The sequence below is a fragment of the Portunus trituberculatus genome, chromosome 46 (assembly GCF_017591435.1).
Source record: "Portunus trituberculatus isolate SZX2019 chromosome 46, ASM1759143v1, whole genome shotgun sequence".
In the NCBI taxonomy this organism is placed as follows: domain Eukaryota; kingdom Metazoa; phylum Arthropoda; class Malacostraca; order Decapoda; family Portunidae; genus Portunus; species Portunus trituberculatus.
The window spans coordinates 24,419,295-24,442,682 of NC_059300.1; the positions used below are offsets into that span (position 1 = coordinate 24,419,295).

The 23,388-nt window shown below is 39.5% G+C and overlaps 1 protein-coding gene and 1 long non-coding RNA gene across 4 annotated transcripts in view; one reads left to right on the forward strand and one right to left on the reverse strand.

The window, feature by feature from the left end:
• The window catches only part of LOC123520009 (zinc transporter ZIP9-like), a 55,439-nt gene extending 38,163 nt beyond the window's left edge, over nucleotides 1-17,276 (reverse strand). The window contains exon 1 of one of the 2 annotated variants that reach the window (XM_045281797.1): nucleotides 16,994-17,276. In XM_045281797.1, the coding sequence (XP_045137732.1) occupies nucleotides 16,994-17,089 (96 nt within the window). In that variant the 5' untranslated portion in view covers nucleotides 17,090-17,276. The remainder of the gene's footprint in view (nucleotides 1-16,993) is intronic. The other variant, XM_045281796.1, reaches the window with a different exon arrangement.
• Nucleotides 17,277-17,747: 471 nt separating this feature from the next.
• Nucleotides 17,748-21,848, forward strand: LOC123520010. Of its 2 annotated transcripts, XR_006679150.1 has the most exons (3): nucleotides 17,748-17,780; nucleotides 17,933-18,065; nucleotides 21,771-21,848. It is a non-coding gene; the product is annotated as an uncharacterized LOC123520010 (long non-coding RNA). The 2 variants fall into 2 exon arrangements; XR_006679149.1 differs by lacking the exon at nucleotides 17,748-17,780 and having other exon boundaries at nucleotides 17,790-18,065.
• The last annotated feature ends 1,540 nt before the right edge of the window (nucleotides 21,849-23,388 follow it).

The window sequence follows — 23,388 nt, forward strand, 5'->3', positions numbered from 1 at the left end:
CCAGGTAATTTTTTCTAAGTTTGAAAACACCAACGTATCATGCAAGCCGACAGACTTTTGAATATACCAGCGCCTCTCGTGGACAACATGCACACCACTCACTCCCCCTGTTCAAAACAATAACAGCATCAGCAGCAGCTTGTCTTCCCTCACTCAACTTACCACCAAAACACCCTGCAATGTCGCCTAGTGTTGCTAAGAAGACCAGCAAGTCTCTTACTCTCGAAGTGAAGCTGTATATTATTCACAGACACTAGAGAGGCGAGAAAACTAATAGCATTGCTCACCACCATCTTGACTCCATCTACTGTCTCTACTATTTTCAAGTCAGCAGACTCTATTAACCTTTAAAGTACGGTGATCATATATGTACGATTGTAGCATCGCGTGCGGAGAGGCGGGGATCGTACCGGTAATCATGATTTTTCCGCGCTAAACATTTGAATCTCTTCCCCTCACTATTGGTCCTAGGGCAAGTGGAGGTATCTAGCATCTTTTCTCACTCGCCTGCTTGAGCCTTGAGACGTACGTTCCTTCACAATAGGTCATCTTTTCCCATTTCGAGGCAACATCTGGCAACCCCCATGACCCGGAGGGAGGAAACGGTACTGAGTGATTTTATGTCAGTGTTACTCGGTAATGACATTGAGGGGTGATGAAATTGAAGACAGTGATTTTTCTATTGAAACAGAAGAAAGTGAAGACTCCAGTAGTGATTCTGATAGTGATCTGGGAGACAGAGACCAACCCTCACAGCGATGTTCATAAACCTCTTCACGTAGCCTATTCCCCTCCAGTAATGCACTGGTGTGTGTCACCCATGGTTGCCTATACAAGACTGCTTTGTTGGCTAAGTCACGTGAATCCCATTGCTAATAAGAGTTGCCACATTCCAATTATTATAGAAATCCACAATACAGGAAACCCCTTAACGAAGGGGTTACGTTCCTGAAAAACACTTCGTTAAGCGAAACTTCGTTAAGCGAACTGATTATAACAAACTTAACCCCTGATTTGAACTTCCATTGAGAGTAAGCAAAGTGAGAGTGCATCATAGTACAGTAAAAGGTTTAATGAAAGTAAAAATTATGAAGTTAAACATTTAGGTAGTTTAATTTAAGTCATTATAATGTACACTAATGTATGTATGTACATAACTTTATAATGTTGATGATCTTAACTTTATAAAGGGAGGGAGAGTGAAACGGGAAATACACTAACCGGAAACCTGTGGAATGTAAACAAAGTGCGCATCATGGTACCGCATACAAAACTTATGTACCACATTTCCACAAGGCTTTCCATTTTATCCATTGTAGAGTCACGAGTTCAGGTGGTTCTTTTAGCTTTCAAGGAAGATACAGTCTCACCAGCCTTCTTAATAGAGTCTACTGACTTGAAAATATTTGACAGTAGATGGAGTCAAGATGGTGGCAAGCAATGTTATTAGTTTTCTGGCCTCTCTCTTGTCTGTGAATAATACCCAGCTTCTCTGCGAGAGTAAGACACTTCCTGGTCTTCTTAGTAACGTTAGGCCACATTGCAGGGCGTTTTGGTGGTAAGTTGAACTAGGGAAGATGAACTGCTGGTGACGCTGTTATGGTTTGACTAGGGAGTGAGTGGTGCGCGTGATCTTGATCTTGATCTTGATGCTACAGGTGATGCAGAATTTCTTCTGAGTCAGGCCTTTGTATTGGCAGTGCCTGTGTTGTCCACGAGAGGCTTGATCTTGATCTTTATTCTACAGGTGTCTCAGGATTTCTCCTGAGGCAGGCCTTAGTACCAGCAGCTCCTGGTGTATTCAAAAGCCTGTCAGCTTGCATGATACGGTGGGGCTTTCAAATTTGGAAAAAAAATTACCTAGATAAAACTTCGTTAAAGCGAGTTTGGTGTTCGTTAAACAAGCAGATGGTAGTAAAACGAAACCTTCGTTGTAGCGAAATTTTGTTGTGTGAACCTTCGTTAAACGGGGGTTACCTGTACTTGTAATATGTGGTTTCTTTTTCTTTTCGTTTTGCACATCATTTCATATATCTGAGCTCGCATTTTCTTGACATGAAAGTGCTAAAGTTCCTACTTTTACATCAATTTCAAATGCCCAAGAGAGAGGGAGAGAGAGAGAGAGAGAGAGAGAGAGAGAGAGAGAGAGAGAGAGAGAGAGAGAGAGAGAGAGAGAGAGAGAGAGAGAGAGAGAGAGAGAGAGAGAGAGAGAGAGAGAGAGAGAGAGAGAGAGAGAGAGAGAGCGCAGTGTTATCGGAGCTTGGGGGTTATTTCTTACTGGTGGGTTCTGCCATGAATTTTTTGATATGCAATAACTTTGCTCTCATGTTAAAAACTACATCCTTGTACTCAGAATAACACAAAGAAATATGTTTTCATAAGGAAAAAATATTTTCAGCATTTTTGACAGGTGTGATTTTTCCCCGCTGTAACATACGGAAAGTAAATCAACCCCCCCCGTACTATAAGGGTTAAGAAGGCTGGTGAGAACGTATCTTCCTTGCAAGCTAAAAGAACCACCTGAACTCGTGACTCTACAATGGATAGGATGGAAAGCCTTATGGAAATGTGCTACATAAGTTTTGTATGTGATACAATGATGCACCCTTTGTTTACATTCCACAGGTTGCCAGTTAGTGTCTTTCCCATTTCACTCTCCCTCCTTTCATAAATTTAAGATCATTAACATTATAAAGTCATATACATACATACATTAGTGTACATTATAAAGACTTAAATTAAACTGCCTAATGTTTAACTTCATAATTTTTACTTTCATTAAACCATTCACTGTACTATGATGCACTCTTGCTTTGTTTACTCTCAATAGAAGTTCAAGCCAGGGATTAAACTTGTTATAATTGGTTTGCTTAATGAAAGGTTTTTTAGGAACGTAACCCCTTCGTTAAGCGGGGGTTGTTTACATAAACTTGGAACATAATGGGGGCTAACACTGACCCTTGTGGCAATCCGCTCGTTACTTTACAAGATGAATATGTATCCCTGATCACAGTTCTCATTTCCCTATCCTTCAAATAATCTCTTGTCCATTCGAGCAAAGTTCCACGCAGTCCTCCTATGTACTCTAGTTTCCAAAGAAGTCTTATGTGCAGGACTTTATCAAAAGCCTTTTTAATGTCCAGGTATACTATGTCTGCCCATCCATCTCTGTTTTCAAGTCCTGCAATAATTCTTGAGTAGAAGCTTAATAAGTTTGATACACAAGACTGCCCTGTACTGAACCCAAATTGTCTGCTCGATATGACTTGCTCCTCTTCTAGAAATTTAACCCATTTTTCTTTAATAATTATTTCACATAACTTCCCTACGACACTTGTAAGTGACACTGGTCTGTAGTTTAGTGGTTCAGTTGCCTTTCCTCCTTTAAATATCGGTATTATATTGGCTCTCTTCCTCTCTAGTGGAACTTTCCCTTCATTTATTGAATTTTTAATTATTTCCCAAATTGGATCCAGTAATTGCTCTTTATATTCTTTTAACACCTAGCCTGATACACCATCTGGCCCCATTGCTTTTCTGACTCCCAACTTATCCAGGAATCTTCCAATATCCCCTTTGTGCACTGCAATCTCCTGTAATCCTTGACAATCCAATGTCCTATTAGGTTCTGTGAAATCATCTTCTGCAGTGAATACCGTTTTGAAGCTCTCATTCATTATTTCACACATTTCCTTCTCTGTTTGTTATGTCTTCCCTTCTTTAATTATTTTTTTCAATTATTTCTTTATTCTTTGTTTTGCTGTTTATAAACTTGTAGAAAAGTTTAGGTTCATCTTTGCTTTTATCCACTACATCTTTCTCAAACTTTCTTCCTCTCTCCTTACTCTAATATATTCATTTCTACCATCTTTGTACTGCTGACTGTTATAGTTATTTCCCTGCTTAAAGAGTTTCTTCCACGCTTTATCTTTTGCCTTTTTTGCTTGTATGCATCTAGCATTGTACCAAGCATGTATTTTTTTCTGAACTCTATAAATAGGAACAAACTTTTTTACTCCTTCATTGTATTTCTGTAAGAATATGTCATATTTCTCTTGTACAGTCTTCTTGCAAATAATATTACTCCACTCAATATCAGCAAAATAAATCCTTAATTTTTCAAAATCGGCTCTTGCATAATTCAATCTCTCTCTCCTTTATAGTCCTCTATGTAACTTATCTCATCTTCCTCCTGCATTTGCATCTCTAATGTCACATGATCACTTTTCCCCATTGGACTAAGGTATTGTATGATTGGAGGGGACTCTGGTTTCTTCGTGAAAACCAAGGATTCTATAGTATAAGAATATACGGGTTGAATGAGTGGGATGGAGGAATTGATTAAGGAGTGAACTTCTAAAAGATGGCAAATGGGTTGCAGGTAATAAGTGGGGTGAGGGATGGGGGCGTCCATCAGCGGGGGGAGGATGAGCGCCGTTACAAGATTCAAACATTCAGTCAGTCACGGGAAGGAGCGCAAGGCACATCAGCCATTGCCCACCTCCGTCTGGGCCACACCACGCTCAGTGTCTCATGATCCTTTCTGCCCTTGGTGTAGGACTACCCCTGAGGCCATGGAACATTTCCTACTTCAGTGCCCATGCCTCCTCTCTCAACACACTGCACTACGCATCCCAGCTCTCTGCCCTGGCCATCACAACACTCGACCTGCCCACCCTCCTGGCGGCCTCAGGCGTCCACCACTCCTGGCACCTGCTGTCCTTCGCCTTGCTTGTGCCTTCTTGAAGAGCCAGCTACCACACCTGTGATACCCACACACGACTACCACCCCAGGGCTCATAAGAATCCATAGACCTTCGTGGACTCTTTTGGATCCTTATGAGCCCTGGGGTAGTCCTGTGTGGGTATCACAGGCATGGTAGCTGGCCGGTCTTCCTCAAGAAGGCACAAGTAAGGCGAAGGATAGCAGGTTGCCAGGAGAGGTGGACGCCTGAGGCCACCAAGAGGGTGGGCAGGTCAAGTGTTGTGATGGCCAGGGCGAAGAGCTGGGAGCATAGTGCAGTATGTTGAGAGTGGAAGTGTGGGCATTGAAGCAGGAAATGTTCCATGGCATCAAGGGTAGTCCTACACCAAGTGCAGAAGGGGTCACGAGACAGACGTAAGACGTGCAAGTGAGGAGTATGGTGTGGCCCAGGCGGAGGCGGGCAGAAAACACATATATATATATATATATATATATATATATATATATATATATATATATATATATATATATATATATATATATACAGTAAAAGTCCTTAAATCCGGAACCTTATAATACGGAAAATTTGAAAGGCTGTTAAATATGTAAAAAGTAAGAAATAATAGTAAGAAATACATAATAATAATAGCTGAAACCAAACACCATCACCGACACCGAATAAGCCGATTCAACATCCCGCCAACCGCCGTCCACCATTGCGTTCTGACACGTGGGATCACGTCTCATCCGTCACCATCACAAAGTCGACCACGTGTGTTCCAAACTACTGTTATCATGACTTCAGCAAACCCTCTTGGCCTCCAGACAAAGACAGTGAAAAAGAGAAAACATGCAACCCTAACCATAAGTATTGTGGACTGTATACATATTATGTGGGGTACAGTACAGTCAACCCTCGGCTATCGCGACTTCAGCTATCACATTTTATTGCTATCACACACCCATGAAAAGCTGCTAAAATTTCATTATCGCGACCTCAGATGCCTGCTATCGCACGCCTAGCCATGACGTCATGGGATACCTGAGCGTTCATTGGCCAAAACCGCCTTCCCGCCAAGATCAATTCGGCTATCACGTTTTCGGCTATGGTGCGGCTATTTCACCCCCAATTGAGCACGATAGCCGAGGGTTAAGTGTACAGTACAATCACTCAAACTTCTCAGTATATGTGGATGGTGGAATAGACTACGTAAAATAGTGAAATCGCCTACACAAATACAAGTTGACAAGTAGGAAAAGAGCAATCATCACATATGGGCTGCCATAATGGCTGGAAAGGCCCATGCCACTCCCCCCATAGTCTGGCAAATCTTCAAGAAAAAAAAAAAAAAGCCTACGTAAATCTTGTGTGGTGTGGTGAGGAAGTACACAGTGGACTGGTAGTAGTAGCAATCCCTGTAAGATGTTGACAGTACTACAAAGAGATATAGCAAGTTGGGGTTAGTTTAGTGGGGTTTACATAGTACCCTCAAGATTTTACTTACTTTCAGCCTTACTATCTTACAATCCGGAAAATCCTAGAATCCAGAATGCCTGAACCCCCATGACTTCCGGATTTCAGGCCTTTTACTGTGTATATATATATATATATATATATATATATATATATATATATATATATATATATATATATATATATATATATATATATATATATATATATATATATATATATATATATATATATATATATATATATATATATATATATATATATATATATATATATATATATATATATATATATATATATATATATATATATATATATATATATATATATATATATATATATATATATATATATATATATATATATATATATATAAACATGTTTTATTTGCTTTATAAGTTCATAACCACGAGAGAATGCAGGGAAAAATTACAGGGTTGGGAGGAAATAAGGGAGAAATATTAAGTTACTCCTGAAAACGTTTTCTATGAAAGTACTCGTTTCTAACAGATGGCAGCACTGTCGCTGTCCTGCAAACTTTAACCCACACCACAACTTCCTCTCTGTATCTTCCTTGGTGAAAACTAAGGTCAAGCAACGATGGTTCTTCTTCCCCCCTGTACCTTGTTGACTCCTCCACCCACTGGTCCATTGTATTAACCATAGTCAACTGTAATACTTTCTCGCTCCACTGCCCAGCATTATCCATTACTTCCATCTCTTTCCAGTTTATTTTTTACTGTTAAAGTCTCCAACTAAGAATATTCTTCTATCTCTTCTTATCATGTTATCTAGGCACTTTATTGCCTCTCTTTGCATATCTTTATGCTCTTCTGTTCCCCATGTATTAGTCTTTGGTGGAACATAATTATGTAACTATAATTTTTCTTTTCTTCAAATCTTCTGTTCTGATTATTACTCCCATTACTTCCACTTTGTCCTCACCATATTGCACATCCTCCACACATATATCATCACAAATCATTATTAACACTCCTCCTCCCCCTTTATCCTTCCTGTCCCTCCTCCAGGTATTATATCCCTCCTCTTAAAGTTGACATGGATCTCTTTTTTCAGTTTTGTTTCAATGATGCACATTACATCCGGCTTTTTCTCTTTCAAATAATCCCTAACTTCCAATAAACTTGATAACAACCCATCTATGTTAGTATAAGTCACTCTTAATTTATTGCCTCCTCCACCACCTCCTCTTTTTTTCCTTAGGTACCACTTCTTTAGTCTCATATCCAGAACCCTCCAGTAAAAATTCTTCTTTTCTATATCTGTCCTTTTCTCATTTTTTCCTTAACCTCACTTCTTAGCACTTTCTCCTTTTCCCTTTCCTCTAAGTTGATATATCTTTTTTATCCATATTTTCTTGTGATCGATATCATCAGCCAGCTTCCCTTTTCCAGCTATTATTTCCTCTGCAGCCACTTGAGATCTCATTTTCACCTTCATTGGTCTCCTACCCCCTTCACTGTACCTTCCCAGCCTAATCACTTCCTCCACCTCCTGGTCAAATTATTGTGTGCAGTCTTGTACTCATTTGATAACAGTTTTGGCCATTTTCCATTCTTCACATTTTCTCGTGAATTTATTTGGATTTTTCTTTTCCCTCATTCTGTAAATCACGAAGTTTATTTTCTTGTCCACTGCATCCCACACCAAATCTTCCTTTTCCTTGATAACTAATATTACAGCGACTTTTGTGTTCTCCTGAATTTGTCTCCTTACCACTTCTGAAAATTTGACTTTTTCCTCTTCTTGCTCCAGTTTCCATTCATTTCTTAGTTCTTTCAACTTGTTATCACCTAGACCACCTTCTGCCCTGTCTGTAATCCCATCCTGCACTTTAGCCTGCAAGCTCTTTAAAGAGCTTTCACAATTTTGTCATGTGGTTTTTAGAACATCATTTTGCTTCCTTATTTCTTGAATTTCCTCTTTCAATTCCTGGTTTATTGCACTGATTTTCTCACATTCAGCTACTCTCAATATCAGGGCTGTGTTCTCTGTTCCCAGTCTGTCTTGTTTATTCATAAGACTGGACATCACCTCCTTCATTTATCTTAATTCTCTTTCTACATTAATAAGCCTTCTCATATTACATACCTCATTCATCCCCGAAACCCGAGAAATCCTTTTCCATAGTATCATCAGTCAGTTTCCTTAAACCAATAGGGGTTTCTATAAAGCGTTGGTTATCACTGAGCGTATGTTTTTATTCCGCCATACACCTGGCAGTGCTACTTGGTTCCATCTCTCTCTCATTTTTCATTCCTTATATGTAATCTAACACTTATTTAATTTGGAGATAGGAAAACCTATGACTCCCTCTCCCCCTGTACACACGTCTAGGCCTGAGTCTAACTCCTTTTGTAGTAATCTCTGCGAGCTGCTCAGATGCGTGTGTCCTGCTCGATGGCTGCGCTCCGTGTGTGTGTGTGTATACAGTGGCCACAAATGAAGTGCGACCAACGTCATTCCACACTGATTAAATCATAATTACGTAACAGGAAATGGAAAAGAAAGAATTATGGATACTTTTTTATTTTTATTCGGTAATCATATCCCCTTGGCTTTGATGACATTGTGCATCTTCCTATAGTAAAACTAAATTGTACTGACCCGTAGGGCTAGGCCTATAATCCGTGCGACATTGCCATATCTCTCATTACTTCAAGGAAAACAGAATAACTTCTTTATTTATTCTTATTTTAATGCATGACTTTGCTAAAAAAATATAAGTGATGGACAAGACATGAAGATGCCATAGGTAAATTAAATATAGTTAGGTGCTGGTTATAAAAGTGAAAATGAGGCTGATAATTTACCAAATATTTGCTATTATGTCCTCTCGAGATACCCAGTGTAATATAATGAGTGGGGAAAAGAAACGCTGATAAGGTTGTGATGCTGTTATGTATATCTTGTTTGTACTGGGACAAATCCTCTTCACAGTGCCTTCAGATATACCAGCTGCATCTGCTGTCCTCTTCCTCGCTTGATTTATTGGTAAAAGTGGTCCTTGCAAGCTTTATTTATTAATTCTGTAGACAAACTTCTTGGTTTGGCTGTACAACACACAGACGAGGATGTGTCAGTGTATCCTTCAATAGTGGCGACCAAATGAGAAATGAGTTGATTTGCACCTGTGTGGTGACCTGACTCCTCCCCCTTTCCCCAGGGGAAATCCCGCCTCGGGTTGACTGGCAACGTCGCCCGTCCTGACATGCCACATCGTCATACATGTTCATGAAATACCTTTATTTGATTTGGTATGTAACACTTACAGGAGGTAGTAGACACCTACCGAAACAATAACTTACTCCCAGTGAGATCTAATAGCACTAGTTCAGGAGGTGCTGTGAACCTTCCATTAAAGCTAGTTGTGATCTCGTTGAATGTTTCCCTTTGTGTCTCACAATTAAGGGGTAGTCACAGCCTACCCTCTAAAGACAGCTCTCCTTCTTCACACAAAACTACATGCCCTTACCACACATACACCCTTCACTCCAAATCAAAATTTAAAAGAAAAATGGTACCCAAAATAAACAACGCCTCGGAGTCCCCCTCTGGGGAGAGGACCAAAAATGTCCCGAGGTTGGACACCTCTCCTGTTGAAGACCACAAATGCCTTGACACCTCCCTCAACTTTTTCTACATTAACTTCTGCAACATTCGCGGTCTTAGATCTAATTTTCAATCTGTGGAACACCACCTCTCCTCTAGTAAACCTCATCTTCTTTTCCTCACCGAAACACAGCTATCTCAGGCAACTGATAGTAGCCCCTTCTCTGTTCCCTCCTACTTTCTCTATTCTCATTTTCATTCCAAAGCTGGATGTTACATATATGTACGCAACGACTTAACTTGCTCTCATGCCCACGCTCTTGAGTCTTCCAAATTTTCCACCATCTGGCTACGACTTAATAGTCACTCTCAAACTAAATTCATCTGTGCTGTTTATCTCTCCCCTAACTCTTCTGACTATATAGTAATTTCTTCGACAACTTAACTTCTAAAGTGGAGCACATTCTGTCCCTCTACCCTTTCGCTGAGATTTCCATTCTTGGAGATTTCAATGTTCACCACCAGCTTTGGCTTTCCTCTGCCTTCACTGACCACCCTGGTGAACTAGCCTTCAACTTTGCTATCCTCCATGACCTACAGCAACTGGTGCAGCACCCTACTCGTATTCCTGACCGTCTTGGAGACACGCCCAACATTCTTGATCTCTTCCTCACCTCTAACCCTTCTGCTTATGCTGTAACCCTTTCATCTCTGTTGGGCTCCTCCAATCACAATCTCATTTCTGTATCTTGTCCTATTTTTCCAATCCCTCCGCAGGATCCCCAAAGCGAAGGTGCCTCTGGCGTTTGCCTCTGCCAGTTGGGGGGACCTGAGGAGGTATGATGCTAATTTTCCCTGGAATGATTATTGCTTCCGTGTCAGAGACCCATCTCTTTGTGCTGAACGCATAATAGAGGTGTTAGTTTTTCTCAACCTAAACCTTCTAAACCTTGGTTTAACTCAGCCTGTTCTCGTGCTATACATGATAGAGAGGTTGCCCACAAAAGGTACTTGAGTCTGCCATCTCCTGAATCTCATGCACTTTATATCTCTGCCCGGAATCATGCCAAGTCTGTTCTTCAACTTGCCAAACACTCTTTCATAAATAGGAAATGTCAAAATCTTTCAAACTCAAATTCTCCTCGTGACTTCTGGCATATAGCCAAAAACATCTCAAATAACTTCACTTCTTCATCTTTCCCATCCTTTTCCCTTCATCCTGATGGCACCACTGCCATCTCTTCTGTCTCTAAAGCTGAACTCTTTTCTCAAACCTTTGCTCACAACTCCACCTTGGACGATTCTGGGCTTGTCCCTTCCTCTCCTCCTCCCTCTGACAATTTCATGTCTACAATCAAAATTCTTCGTAATGATGTTTTCCATGCCTTTGCTGGCCTAAACCCTCGAAAGGCTTATGGACCTGATGGGGTCCCTCCTATTGTTCTCAAAAACTGTGCTTCTGTGCTTGCACCTTGCCTGGCCAAACTCTTCCAACTTTGTCTATCGACTTGTACCTTTCCTTCCTGCTTCCTGCTGCCTACATTCAGCCTGTTCCTAAAAAGGGTGACCGTTCTAACCCTTCAAACTACCGTCCTATAGCTTTAATCTCTTGCTTGTCTAAAGTTTTTGAATCTATCCTGAATAGGAAGATTCTCAAACATCTGTCACTTCACAATCTTCTGTCTGATCGCCAGTATGGCTTCCGTCAAGGTCGCTCTACTGGTGATCTTCTGGCTTTCCTTACTGAGTCTTGGTCATCCTCTTTAGAGATTTCGGTGAAACTTTTGCTGTTGCGTTAGACATATCAAAAGCTTTTGATAGAGTCTGGCATAAAGCTTTGATTTCAAAACTGCCCTCCTACGGCTTCTATCCTTCTCTCTGCAACTTTATCTCAAGTTTCCTTTCCGACCGCTCTATTGCTGCTGTGGTAGACGGCTACTGTTCTTCTCCTAAACCTATTAATAGTGGTGTTCCTCAGGGTTCTGTCCTGTCACCCACTCTCTTTCTATTATTCATTAATGACCTTCTTAACCAAACTTCTTGCCCTATCCACTCCTACGCTGATGATACCACCCTACATCTTTCCACGTTCTTTCAGAGACGTCCAACCCTTCAGGAAATCAACAGATCACGCGGGACGCCACGGAACGCCTGACTTCCGATCTTTCTAAGATTTCCGATTGGGGCAGAGAAAATCTAGTAGTTTTCAATGCCTCAAAACTCAATTCCTCCATCTATCAACTCGACACAACCTTCCAGACAACTATCCCTCTTCTTCAATGACACTCAACTGTCTCCTCTTCCACAATGAATATCCTCGGTCTGTCCTTTGCTCATAATCTTAACTGGAAACTTCACATCTCATCTCTTGCTAAAACAGCTTCTATGAAATTAGGTGTTCTGAGGCGTCTCCGACAGTTTTTCTCGCCCTCCAACTGCTTACTCTGTATAAGGGCCTTATCCGTCCCTGTATGGAGTACTCTTCGCATGTTTGGGGGTTCCAGTCACACAGCTTTGCTTGATAGGGTGGAATCGAAAGCTCTTCGTCTCATCAACTCCCTCCTCTGACTAACTGTCTTCAGTCTCTTTCTCACTGCCGAAATGTTGCATCCCTTTCTATATTTATCGCTATTTTCATGGTAACTGTTCTACTGATCTTGCTAACTGCATGCCTCCCCTCCTCCTGCGGCCACGCTGCACAAGGCTTTCTTCTTCCTCTCATCCCTATTCTGTCCAACTCTCTAATGTAAGAGTTAACCAGTACGCTCAATCATTCATCCCTTTCACTAGTAAACTCTGGAACTCCCTCCCTGCATCTGTATTTCCGAATTTCTACAACTTGTCTTCTTTTAAGAGGGAGGTATCGAGGCATTTGCTCCCCTAATTGTGGCTGACGGTTTTGGCATTTTTTGTACTCTTTGGAGAGCCAGCGCTCAAGTGGGCCTTTTTCTAACTTTCATTTTTTTGCCCTTGGCTGGCCCTCTTCCCTACGTGGCAAAAAAAAAAAAAAAAAAAAAAAACTTATTTGTATCACCTGCTATTTAATGAAATAGTCAGAATATTCTCAGAATGCCATTTGTTGATAATACTGTGATTAAAGAACCATGAGTAGTATAGGCTGAATGTTTTAGTTGGAAATCTGGCAGAATGGCAAACAACACCTTACGGGTCAGTACAATTTATTTTTACTATAGGCATTTTTTTTCAACAAGATGTCTGAAGCAAAGGGCATACATGTCACACCACAAGTCCTGGATAATTCTCTGAAGGTGAGGAAGAGATGTTGGTTTTGGCTTCTTCAACTTTGTCCTTCATCATTTTCCACACATTCTCTATGGGATTGATATCAGGATTGTTGCCTGGCCACTCCTTTACAAGTATTTTTACAGTGTGGGCTGTGTGGCAGGGGGTAGAATCATGTATAAAAATGGTGGTCCCATGAATAGGAAAGTTATCAAAGAGATTGTTATTAATCACTTGCCTATATCTGATGGAGTTTATAGATACATACTTAGGTAGGAAATAAAGTCCATCTCTACCCAATTTTCCACTGAAACAACCCCAAACCATAATGGAAAGGCTGTGTTTAAACATCTTTAACCTCTTTCCGGCGGCAGAGCAGATAAGTGAACTACCAAATAAAAATTGTCTATATATAGACGCGACCGACTTTCATCTATATGTCTATATATAGTTTCCCTGCAAATGGGTACTCCTGATTAACATCTATATATAGACTCTGCCACAAAACTGAACAAACAATTGAGTCTATATATAGACTCTGCCACAAAACTGAACAAGTGACATCTATATATAGACTCTGCTGCAAAACTGAACAAACAATTGAATCTATATGTAAGTGTTGTTTGTATTTGATTGGTGATAATATATGTCAATATGCTTATATGAATGTTTTAGTTAATCACATCCAGAGGTGGTGACCTGGATGTAATTTACTTCCACTTTTCTTCATATTTTTTCACATATGTTCTTGTTTTGTACCTATTTATTTTAAAGCAATGTTGCTGGTGTGTGGTACAGTTCTTTTTCTTTGACATAAAAGGTTAATAATAAAAAGTGTAAATAATGCAAAAATTTTGCAGTATTAGTTTATGTGCGTAGCACATCCACCATCAACAAAGCACAAGCGGTGACCAGCCTTGAGAGGCCATAATGACCAGTGTTTGGGTAGTTGAGATGCCAAATAATGATTTATTTTATGAATTTTGTTACTTGTAAGGAATCATCTATATATAGACCATGCTACAACTTAGTGCAGTAAAATAACAAGTGTCTATATATATATATAGACGATCCGACAAAGAGTCCCGTTTTCGAAATGTCTATACGTACATAGATCCTCTGCCGGAAAGGGGTTAATGTGTACCACTGGTCGTTTCAACTGGTGCCAGAAAGACGTCGCACCTTTACATTGTGTGATAAAAGCACATTAAAATACTTTCATCAGACTACATTACCTCCATCCACTTTTTAATACTCTGGTCTTTGTATTACTTAGCAAATTTAAGTCTTTTTCTTATTGATTTTGGCAGTGAGAAGAGGTTTACATGCAGTGGTGTGGCAGGGCAAGTAAAGGTCCTTCTACAAACAGTGCTGTATTGTCCTCTCTGGCATGTTTTTCAGCTCTCCACAGTACATTTCTTTTAGTTATTGGCCAGTCAGGCATGGGTTTTTCTTCAGAGAAATAACTAGGAGTCTGTCAGTGCTCAGGGAAGTCTTCCTTTTAGCTCCAGGTTGTGATTTGTCAGCTAGTATTTGATTTGGTGGGAGATCTTGGGCATCAGTTAAAAGCTTCTTGATAGTTGTCATGCCATGGCCAGTATGCAAAGATATCTCCTTTATTGTTACATTTTCTTCTCCCAAAATACGAACCTTTTCCAAGTCCATAAGTGGCTTTGTACCCATGCTGGTTGTCTTGATACAATATGGTAAACAGAAAACAAGTGGGATAAAGGAATGCTAAATTGCTAAATAGAGATGTGAAGCATAAATCTTCTCATTACCAGAGCTGAAGCAGAACTGAGGCCAGATGAGTACACTAGTGTCACCAGTGATACCCATTGTAGTTCTCAGATATCACTATATCAAGACTCCATCTACTGTAGGCCATGTGCAGCAATGTTTCACAGCCCACTCTCTTAAGCACTTTGTATTGTGAGGAGGTTACACTTCATTTGCAGCTACTGTGTGTATATATATATATATATATATATATATATATATATATATATATATATATATATATATATATATATATATATATATATATATATATATATATATATATATATATATATATATAAATATATAATTTTGTCTCCCATATCCAGATACCCCAGCTGGGAGGCACAGCCTTGGCAACCCTCCTTCAGGGTTGCTAATCTAACATGGGTCTGCATCCACCTGGACCACACCTCCCAAAGGATATTAACCTGACCTGGACCCCTTCAAGGATACCAATTTTATTTAATCTATCCTATCCTAACCCATCCTAATAATCAAAATTGGCCTATGCTGTTACCATAGTAGTGTTGCTTCTTTGTGTATCCAACCTGGAAGAATTTTGTACACTGTAGATACCTTGTTTTTTATGAAAATTGCATTCTGATTGACAGTACTTGGAATAACACAGTGTGATTTAAAAAATATTATTGAAATGTTTTCTCTCTCTCTCTCTCTCTCTCTCAATGTTGCTATACCTACAAAATAAGTGAACACCCTTCATAACAGGACATGGCAAGAGAACTGCATTATGGGACAGTGTCTTCACTTATAGGTAGAAAGCCATTTTTTATTGGCTGTGAAAAACTTATCGTGCATGCGCATTTCCAGTCCGGTTTTGAAATCATGCTCACACATACACCTTTTCAAACATCTGAGATTTGAAACAACTAAGAATAACAATGGTGTCTGGGGAATTCAGTAATTATTCTTAGACACAAAGAAACACAAATATCTCTAAATATACTACTCTGCAATACTTATAGAGATAGCAAGGTAAGCAAAAATTATACAGGTACTCTTAACGTTCTAGGGACTATTATTTTACATTACTATCTTATAATTGGGTCTAGGGAATTTTTCTGGAAAATGCCTGTGTCTAAGGGATATCTATCTACTGATATCTATAGGCTATATTCATAAATAAAACCCAGCATTGTACCTATGCATAACCCCCACTAAAATTGTCTTGATAATTATTCTATCCCTTGTTTTTACTAGTTAATCATAATTTTTTACCTGTACCATTTGAAAATCACACATTCCAAAAAATCTCCACTCTTGCTGTCGAAAAGCAGAATTTTTTAAAAGAAAAAATATGCATTTCCCATGGAAACTCAGTCATATTTTCTAAGAACCCAATATGGTATGCAAACACAAATACATTTCCAATTTAGTTGAGTATTATGGTGTAACTCTAAAATGAAAATGTATAAGATTTATGTGTGCTAAATCTGAGATGGAATATAGATGTCATTTTCATAAAAATTGACAAGATCCACAGGTTGCTTGTTTAGATTATAACTAAAACGTGAAAACATTAAAATGATATAGAACGCCTTCATACTGTCTAGCATACAAAGAGATAATACAGTGTTATTATCTTTCCCTAACATTTTCAGGTTAGAAAAAAAAAAATGAAAATAGAACAAGAAAGACGGGAAATGTCCTCGAGAAACCGTCCCGCGCGTTCGCCTCAATTCCTGGCTCTTCCACCCAGCTGATTTGACGTCACATAAAATTAGAAATATATGGTATACCATTTTGTTTTTTAAGCAGGGGTTCCTTGAGACGTCATGTATTTTAAGGGTTACACAAGGGTAAAAAGGTTGAGAAACGCTGCCTTATTTGTTACCATCTCCCTATCTCTCTCCCCTTACGGTATTCATTTTCAAATTCTCTCTCTCTCTCTTCATTATTTATTAACTCAACAATAAATGTATCAATCAATCAATCTCTCTCTCTCTCTCTCATTCGGTTTTCATATTCTCTCTCTGACCAAAAGCATGGCTTCATATATACTTGACGTCAAATCAGCTGAGTGGAGGAGCTGCGAAGTGGGAGCCGGGAATCGACGCGAACGCGCGGGACGGTTTCTCGGGGACAGTGCCGAAAGACGATAGTTGCGGGCAATGACAGTAATATATTAAAGGACTACTGAGATCAATATATGAATGTATGATATGCAGTTTTGTTAGCCATTCAAAACAGCCTCAGACCTCAGACATGTTCATGACGAGCGGAATGGAGCCGGCGATGTAGCAGCCCAGCAGCATAGCCAAAGACAGCACGGTCAACACCAACACGGGCTCCATGTTGTCTTTTCTAAATGGAATATGTTTCCTGGCAGGTCAGGAGGCCATACAGCTTCGGCAGGGCGTAGAAGGGTGTAACTGGGACAGCCTCACGAGTCACGGGTCATTGCCAGCTGATGGACCACAGGTTTGTTTACACTGGCCACGACACACACGCACACACACACAGTCGGGGCCGAATGAACGTCACATGTATTATACGGAGCAAACTTTTTGGTACTGTTTTTATTACAGTATCTAAAGTGAAAAAAAAGAAAAAGAAAATAAGAAAGAAAAAACTGGCAAAAAAATAAATATCTTCAGTATAAAATTTTGGAATGAGGCAATAACAAGCATCATGAAGATAGTGAAATAAGAGTTAAGAAAGAAAAGACGAAAACTAACCACCACAACTATTATGTACTACTGCACCTGCTACTACTGTTGCTGGTGTCTTGCTGCTGTTTTCTTTTTCATTATTATTCATTACTACCTAACTGCAGGGACAGTCTTGGAAATTTGTTCATAATTATGTAACTTTTTTTTTCCATCCATACTATCCTCTCAGAGATTCTTCTGTCCTGTTTGTAAATTTCTTTTACAGCTCTCCTTTGCACTAACAGCAGTATCCTCATATAATAAGAGACAAGTGTTGAGGAACACCTTTGTCACTCCTACCAGTATCTTTCTAACACGTCGCATCTGGCCATGCGTTGGTGGATCCAGTTTTCGAATCTTTCCTGATACATTTATTTATACACTAAAACCCAGTCAAGCTACTTAATTCTGTAGAAATTATGAATGATTTAGCATGGAGTAGATGTACTATAGTTTACAAAAATCCGGCATCCTTTTCAATTCAAGGAGGGCAGTGAAGCGGGCCACAAGCTGAGGCCGCAGCGAAACGGGCTGCGGGCGGGCAGCACATCAGTGTGCGGCTGGACGTTGTGGGAGTAACTGGCAGGTCATGCGGCGCTCTGTCATCCTCTTGGCTCTTGTAAGTAATTTACGTTGCGCTTCTCAAATTATTTACATCTGTAGGTATGGGGATGTATAGACTGAAGCGACGCAAGCTGTCAAGGAGGAGGAATCCTGCATGTGATCTATGTGTATGTGTATGTACGTGTGTAACCTCCTTGGGTGACAGATAGGCCATCGGGGCACAGGGCCTATTAGTGGCACTCATTACCTTTTATTCATTTGTGGTAGGTGACATACAAGCACCTTGGTAGTGCTTGACTGGGAGTGTGCCTTTAGATATACTAATTCGCTGCTAGCTAACACAAGCCGGTCCAGCAGCAGTGTTGCAATATTACACTGCTGCCCACCCTGGCTGACGCAAGGGACGCCTCACCACGCCGTGGAGTGAGGGTGTAGGTAAGGGATGCGCTATGAAGGCGTGACTGAAGGACTAATGAATCTCGCCTCGTTGTGTTCCCTGGTGGGGCCTGGCAGCAGCATCACTGCCGGGCAAGGATGAGGGGGCGGGGAGTATATTGGAAATTCTGGAGGTGATATGATAACCTAATCACTCGAGCAAGTTGATGATAGGCATGACATATATTGACTGCTACACCGTACCGTATCCCCATGTGTTGAAGAAGAGCTGAAAAAAAATCCTGAGTAATTAGTAAGTTTATAAAACAGATGGATCCCATTGAAATCAGCCACTCGGGATAATAGTATATATTAGGGGAAATTCACATTTGTAGTCAATATTCCTCTTTCACTCCCCTCTAACCTACTGCAACACCCATAAGGTAAACTAACCAAAACTAACATTTTGCAACCTCCTAACCATTGGGTGTCTCCCCATTGGACACCCTGTCACACTTGGACTTCATCTCCAGGAACATTGTCTCATGTTGCAAGGTATTCCTTCAAGAAAGATAATTTTGCCTTATGTTCAGCAGTGATGCTAAACATCTTCTGTGTCCTCTTGGTGGTGAATTCCTCTAGCCTAACTTCGATCTTTGGGACTCCTTGCAAGTGGTGGGATCTACTCTGGCTTCTCCCACTCCTGATTGGTCACCATCTTGCATTTCACTGTCACATCCGCGTTCCCATCAAAGAATAGCAGTTTGAATAGTTAGTCAGTGCTCTGCCTGATACTAGAAATAGCATGTAAAGGTGATGGCAGCATCTGGGTATGCTTGAAGGGTTTTAAGGAAATCCAAGTCATTGGATAGAGTCTTTACTCCATGTGTACCTTCATTCTAGAATTGGACATTGATTAAGGTGATGAAAAGGGAGTGATTCCTTGGCAGTGAGACAGAACTGGTTCCAGAAGAGCAGGATCTTCAGAATGTACTGTCCCTTACCCACTCACCTGCATGAAGTTTCACACCTGTGTTCCAAAACTTGGCCCATTTCACCCCATCCACCCAAGAAGAGGTGGGCTCAGGCTAAGGGATTCTGTGTAGTCTGCTTGCACATGCAAGCTCCTTCATGCAGAAAACCATGTTCATGTAATGCTCTTCCAATTTTGTCTGGGTCACTAACATACACCTCTTGGTTAATGTTAGACCTGTTTTTGTGCATAGGGGAACTATTTCAACAGAGCCAAGAACTGTAACAATATCACTCTAATTAGTTACTATTTCTGCCATTTCAAGTACTGTTTAGGTTTTGTATGAGGTCTAATCTACAAATGCATTTTCAATTTTCCCTCCAAACATTATCAGAGATTACTCATATATGGTAATTGTGACAGTATATGTGGTGGTAAGTTAGGTGGCTAATACTTAGTACATAACTGCTCAGAATTTGTAGGTTTGTCTAGATTAGTTTAAGGTATATAAAATGGCATTAAGGCTAGCAATGCTGTGTAATATGGAAATTGTATCAATAACACAAAAGGCCCAGATGGAAGGAACAGAATTAACCCGTAAGAGGTCAACCACGTACATGTATGTGGAGTCTTGTGCTTACTATCTGTGGTCAATCATGTACAAGTACGTTCGCAACTTTCTCGGTTTCCATGCGTTTGAAATTCCCTCCAGCTTCAATATTTATGTTCTTTGAAATGTCTAGCATATATCAGCACAGTTTCCCGCCATTCTGACATGGGTTAGTCATCCCCCTCCCCCACCCCTCCCTGCCACCTTGCCTTGGCGTGACCAAAAAAAACGGAGCGACATTTGGTATTACTGTCATGAATGTGATGTAGCTCTATGCATTGAGTCTTGTTTTGAAGAATATCACACCCTGCTGCAATACTAAAAAGTTTAGATACTGAAAGAAAAAAATAATAAACAATATTTTGTGGTAAACTGAGCAAATTATTTTTTACATTATATTTACAGTATTTACAAATATTTTTTGTATTTTTCATTTTGTAAAATGGGTTAATTTATGAATATGTAACCATCATACACATGTCTCATAGGAGAAAAATGTCGATTAAACGATAAAAAAAGCCTCATTCAGAAGTTGTACGTGTGGCACCATCACTGAGCAAGGTAAATTTAAAGCTCCAGCTGGACATTTAAAAATGGTAATTTTGAACTTTAACTCTTGTTTTTACTTTTCTATGCCCATTTTGAGTTATATGGAATAAAAAAAAGAAAGTGGAATTTTTGGTGACCAGGACGAGTATTCGGAGGTAAATCAGTGCTGACCTCTTACGGGTTAAAGATGGTCTGGTGTGCTCTTGGGATGACAAGACAAGACTGAATAAAGATTGAATACATCAGAGAGGCAATACATGTACATCAGATTAGGGATAAAGTGAGAGATGAGATTGAGATGGTTTGGGGATGTTGGAGGAAGGAATGAGGCTTAAGTATCAAGGAGGATGCTGGAAATGGATTTACCTGGCAGGAGGAAGAGAGAAAGACAAGGGGAGATTTATAGGTGCAGTGAAAAAGATGTGCAAGTGGTGGGTGTGACAGAGGAAGGCACAAAAGATGAAGCATATTTGGGAAGAATGATCACTCTGGCACCCCCTAATGGTAGTAATCAAAAGGAGGAGGAGAATAAATTAGATTACTTTAGCTAAAAACTTCAACACAATCTGAAGATAAAAGTCCAGCTGAACAGTTTAAACATTATTCTATACACAGTGTCTATGTTGATGTTTGGAGACATACAGCAGTTTTATGATAGGCAGATTATGCAGTATTTTATGACATGGAACCAAAAGATGTGCAGTACCATCATACAGTGTTCTAAGCATGTTATTTCTTTCAAGGAAGGTAGTATTATCTAGGTGTGTGTTCTTTTTTTTTTTTCTTTGAGTCATAGGTAGCTAATGTGTCAAAATTATATGCAATGGAAGTGTTGCAAATTAATAAAACCTTGGTATTATTATTTATCCTTTCATCTTATTTATTTATTTATTTATTTATTTATTTATTTATTTACTTATTTATATCAGGGATCAGCAGGACTAAAAGTGTGAATGATGAGTGCATGAGTGTGGGGTGCCCTGCTGCTGATCTGTTATGTAGATAGACAGATTTATTTATTATTTTCTATTAATTCATTATTTCATGTATATTTTTATTTGTTTGCATTCTTGTATGGTTATGTTACTCTTAAATATAAAGACAATATATTGCAAATCATGTAATAGATAAATGCAGATGTTGAGGACAGAAATGAATATTTGAGTTCAATGTAGAACTACTGAATCACATACATATGTTGAATGAAGGGCAGCATGTAGTCAGCCTGTTAGTGTACGTTTTTTTGTTTTCAGTTGTGCGGGGCAGTGGTGGTGAGCCTTGCTGCCAAGTCACAGAGCTATGTGGAGAGTGTCTCAGATCCAAAAGTAAGGTTCAAGTTGTATTTATAATGTAGAAGTGTAGTGTTGCTATGAATCTGTTGTTTTCAATATTATGATGCATCTGATACATATAATCTCAAGAGAGAGAGAGATGTAACCTGCAACAGGATTGCCTACATTAAAATCAATTATTATGAGTATCACAAATTTAATTAGTTGATCATCTTATTAACTTTCAAAGTTGTGTTTAGTGTTGGTATTGGATCTGAAGTATTAATTAGAAATACACACACACACACACACACAAAATACAAGAGAGAGAGGGATGGATGGACTGTGTATATTTGGATTTAAAGAAAGCTTTTGACAAGGTACCTCACATGATACTGCTATGGAAATTAGAGATTTATGGAGGACTGAAAGGAAAAGTGTTAAAGTGGATGGAAAACTACTTGAGATGGAGGGAGATGAGAACGGTAATAAGGGATGCAAAGTCAGACTGGTTGGTGGTGGAGAGTGGAGTCCCACAAGGTTCAGTGCTGGCACCAATACTTTTCCTTGTATATATTAATGACATGCCAGAGGAGTAAACAGTTATATTAATTTGTTTGCGGATGATGCGAAGTTGTGTAGGTGTGTGAAGAGTGAAGAAGATTGTGAAATTTTACAGGCAGATCTGGATAAGATTTGGGAGTGGAGCAAGAGGTGGCAAATGGAATTTAATCTGAGCAAAAGTCATGTGATGGAGATGGGGAAGAGTGGAAGACGGCCAAGAGGGTCATATAAGATGGGTGAAGAAGTAGTGTTGAAAAAGGTGGAAAAGGAAAAGGATTTGGGAGTGATAATACAAGACCATGGGCAGTTTGAGGCTCATATTGATAAGATGTTTGGAGAAATGTATAATTTGATAAAAAATATTGGATTAGCCTTTCATTATATGGATAAAGATATGATGAAGAAATTAATTAGTACGGTAATTAGACCAAGATTGGAATATGCTGGAGTGGTTTGGTCCCCTTATAAAAAGAAGCATATAAGGAAGTTGGAGAGATTGCAGAGAATGGCAACAAAAATGGTTCCGGAATTGGCAGAAATGACCTATGAAGAGAGATTAAAAGAAATGAATTTGCTTACCTTGGAACAAAGAAGAGAAAGAGGAGATTTAATACAGGTTTATAAACTGTTGAACGGACTGAATGAAGTGGATAATGAGCAAATGATGTTGAGAGAGGAAAACTTAAATAGAGCTACGAATGGCAACAAAAATGGTTCCGGAATTGGCAGAAATGACCTATGAGGAGAGATTAAAAGAAATGAATTTGCTTACCTTGGAACAAAGAAGAGAAAGAGGAGATTTAATACAGGTTTATAAACTGTTGAACGGACTGGATGAAGTGGATAATGAGCAAATGATGTTGAGAGAGGAAAACTTAAATAGAGCTACAAGATCGCATAGTAAAAAGATAGCCAAGGGAATATGCTTGAAGGATGTGAAGAAATTTAGTTTCCCACAAAGATGTGTGGAGGTGTGGAATGGTTTGAGTGAGGAGTTGGTGTCAGCGAGGAGTGTGCATAGTTTTAAAGGAAAGTT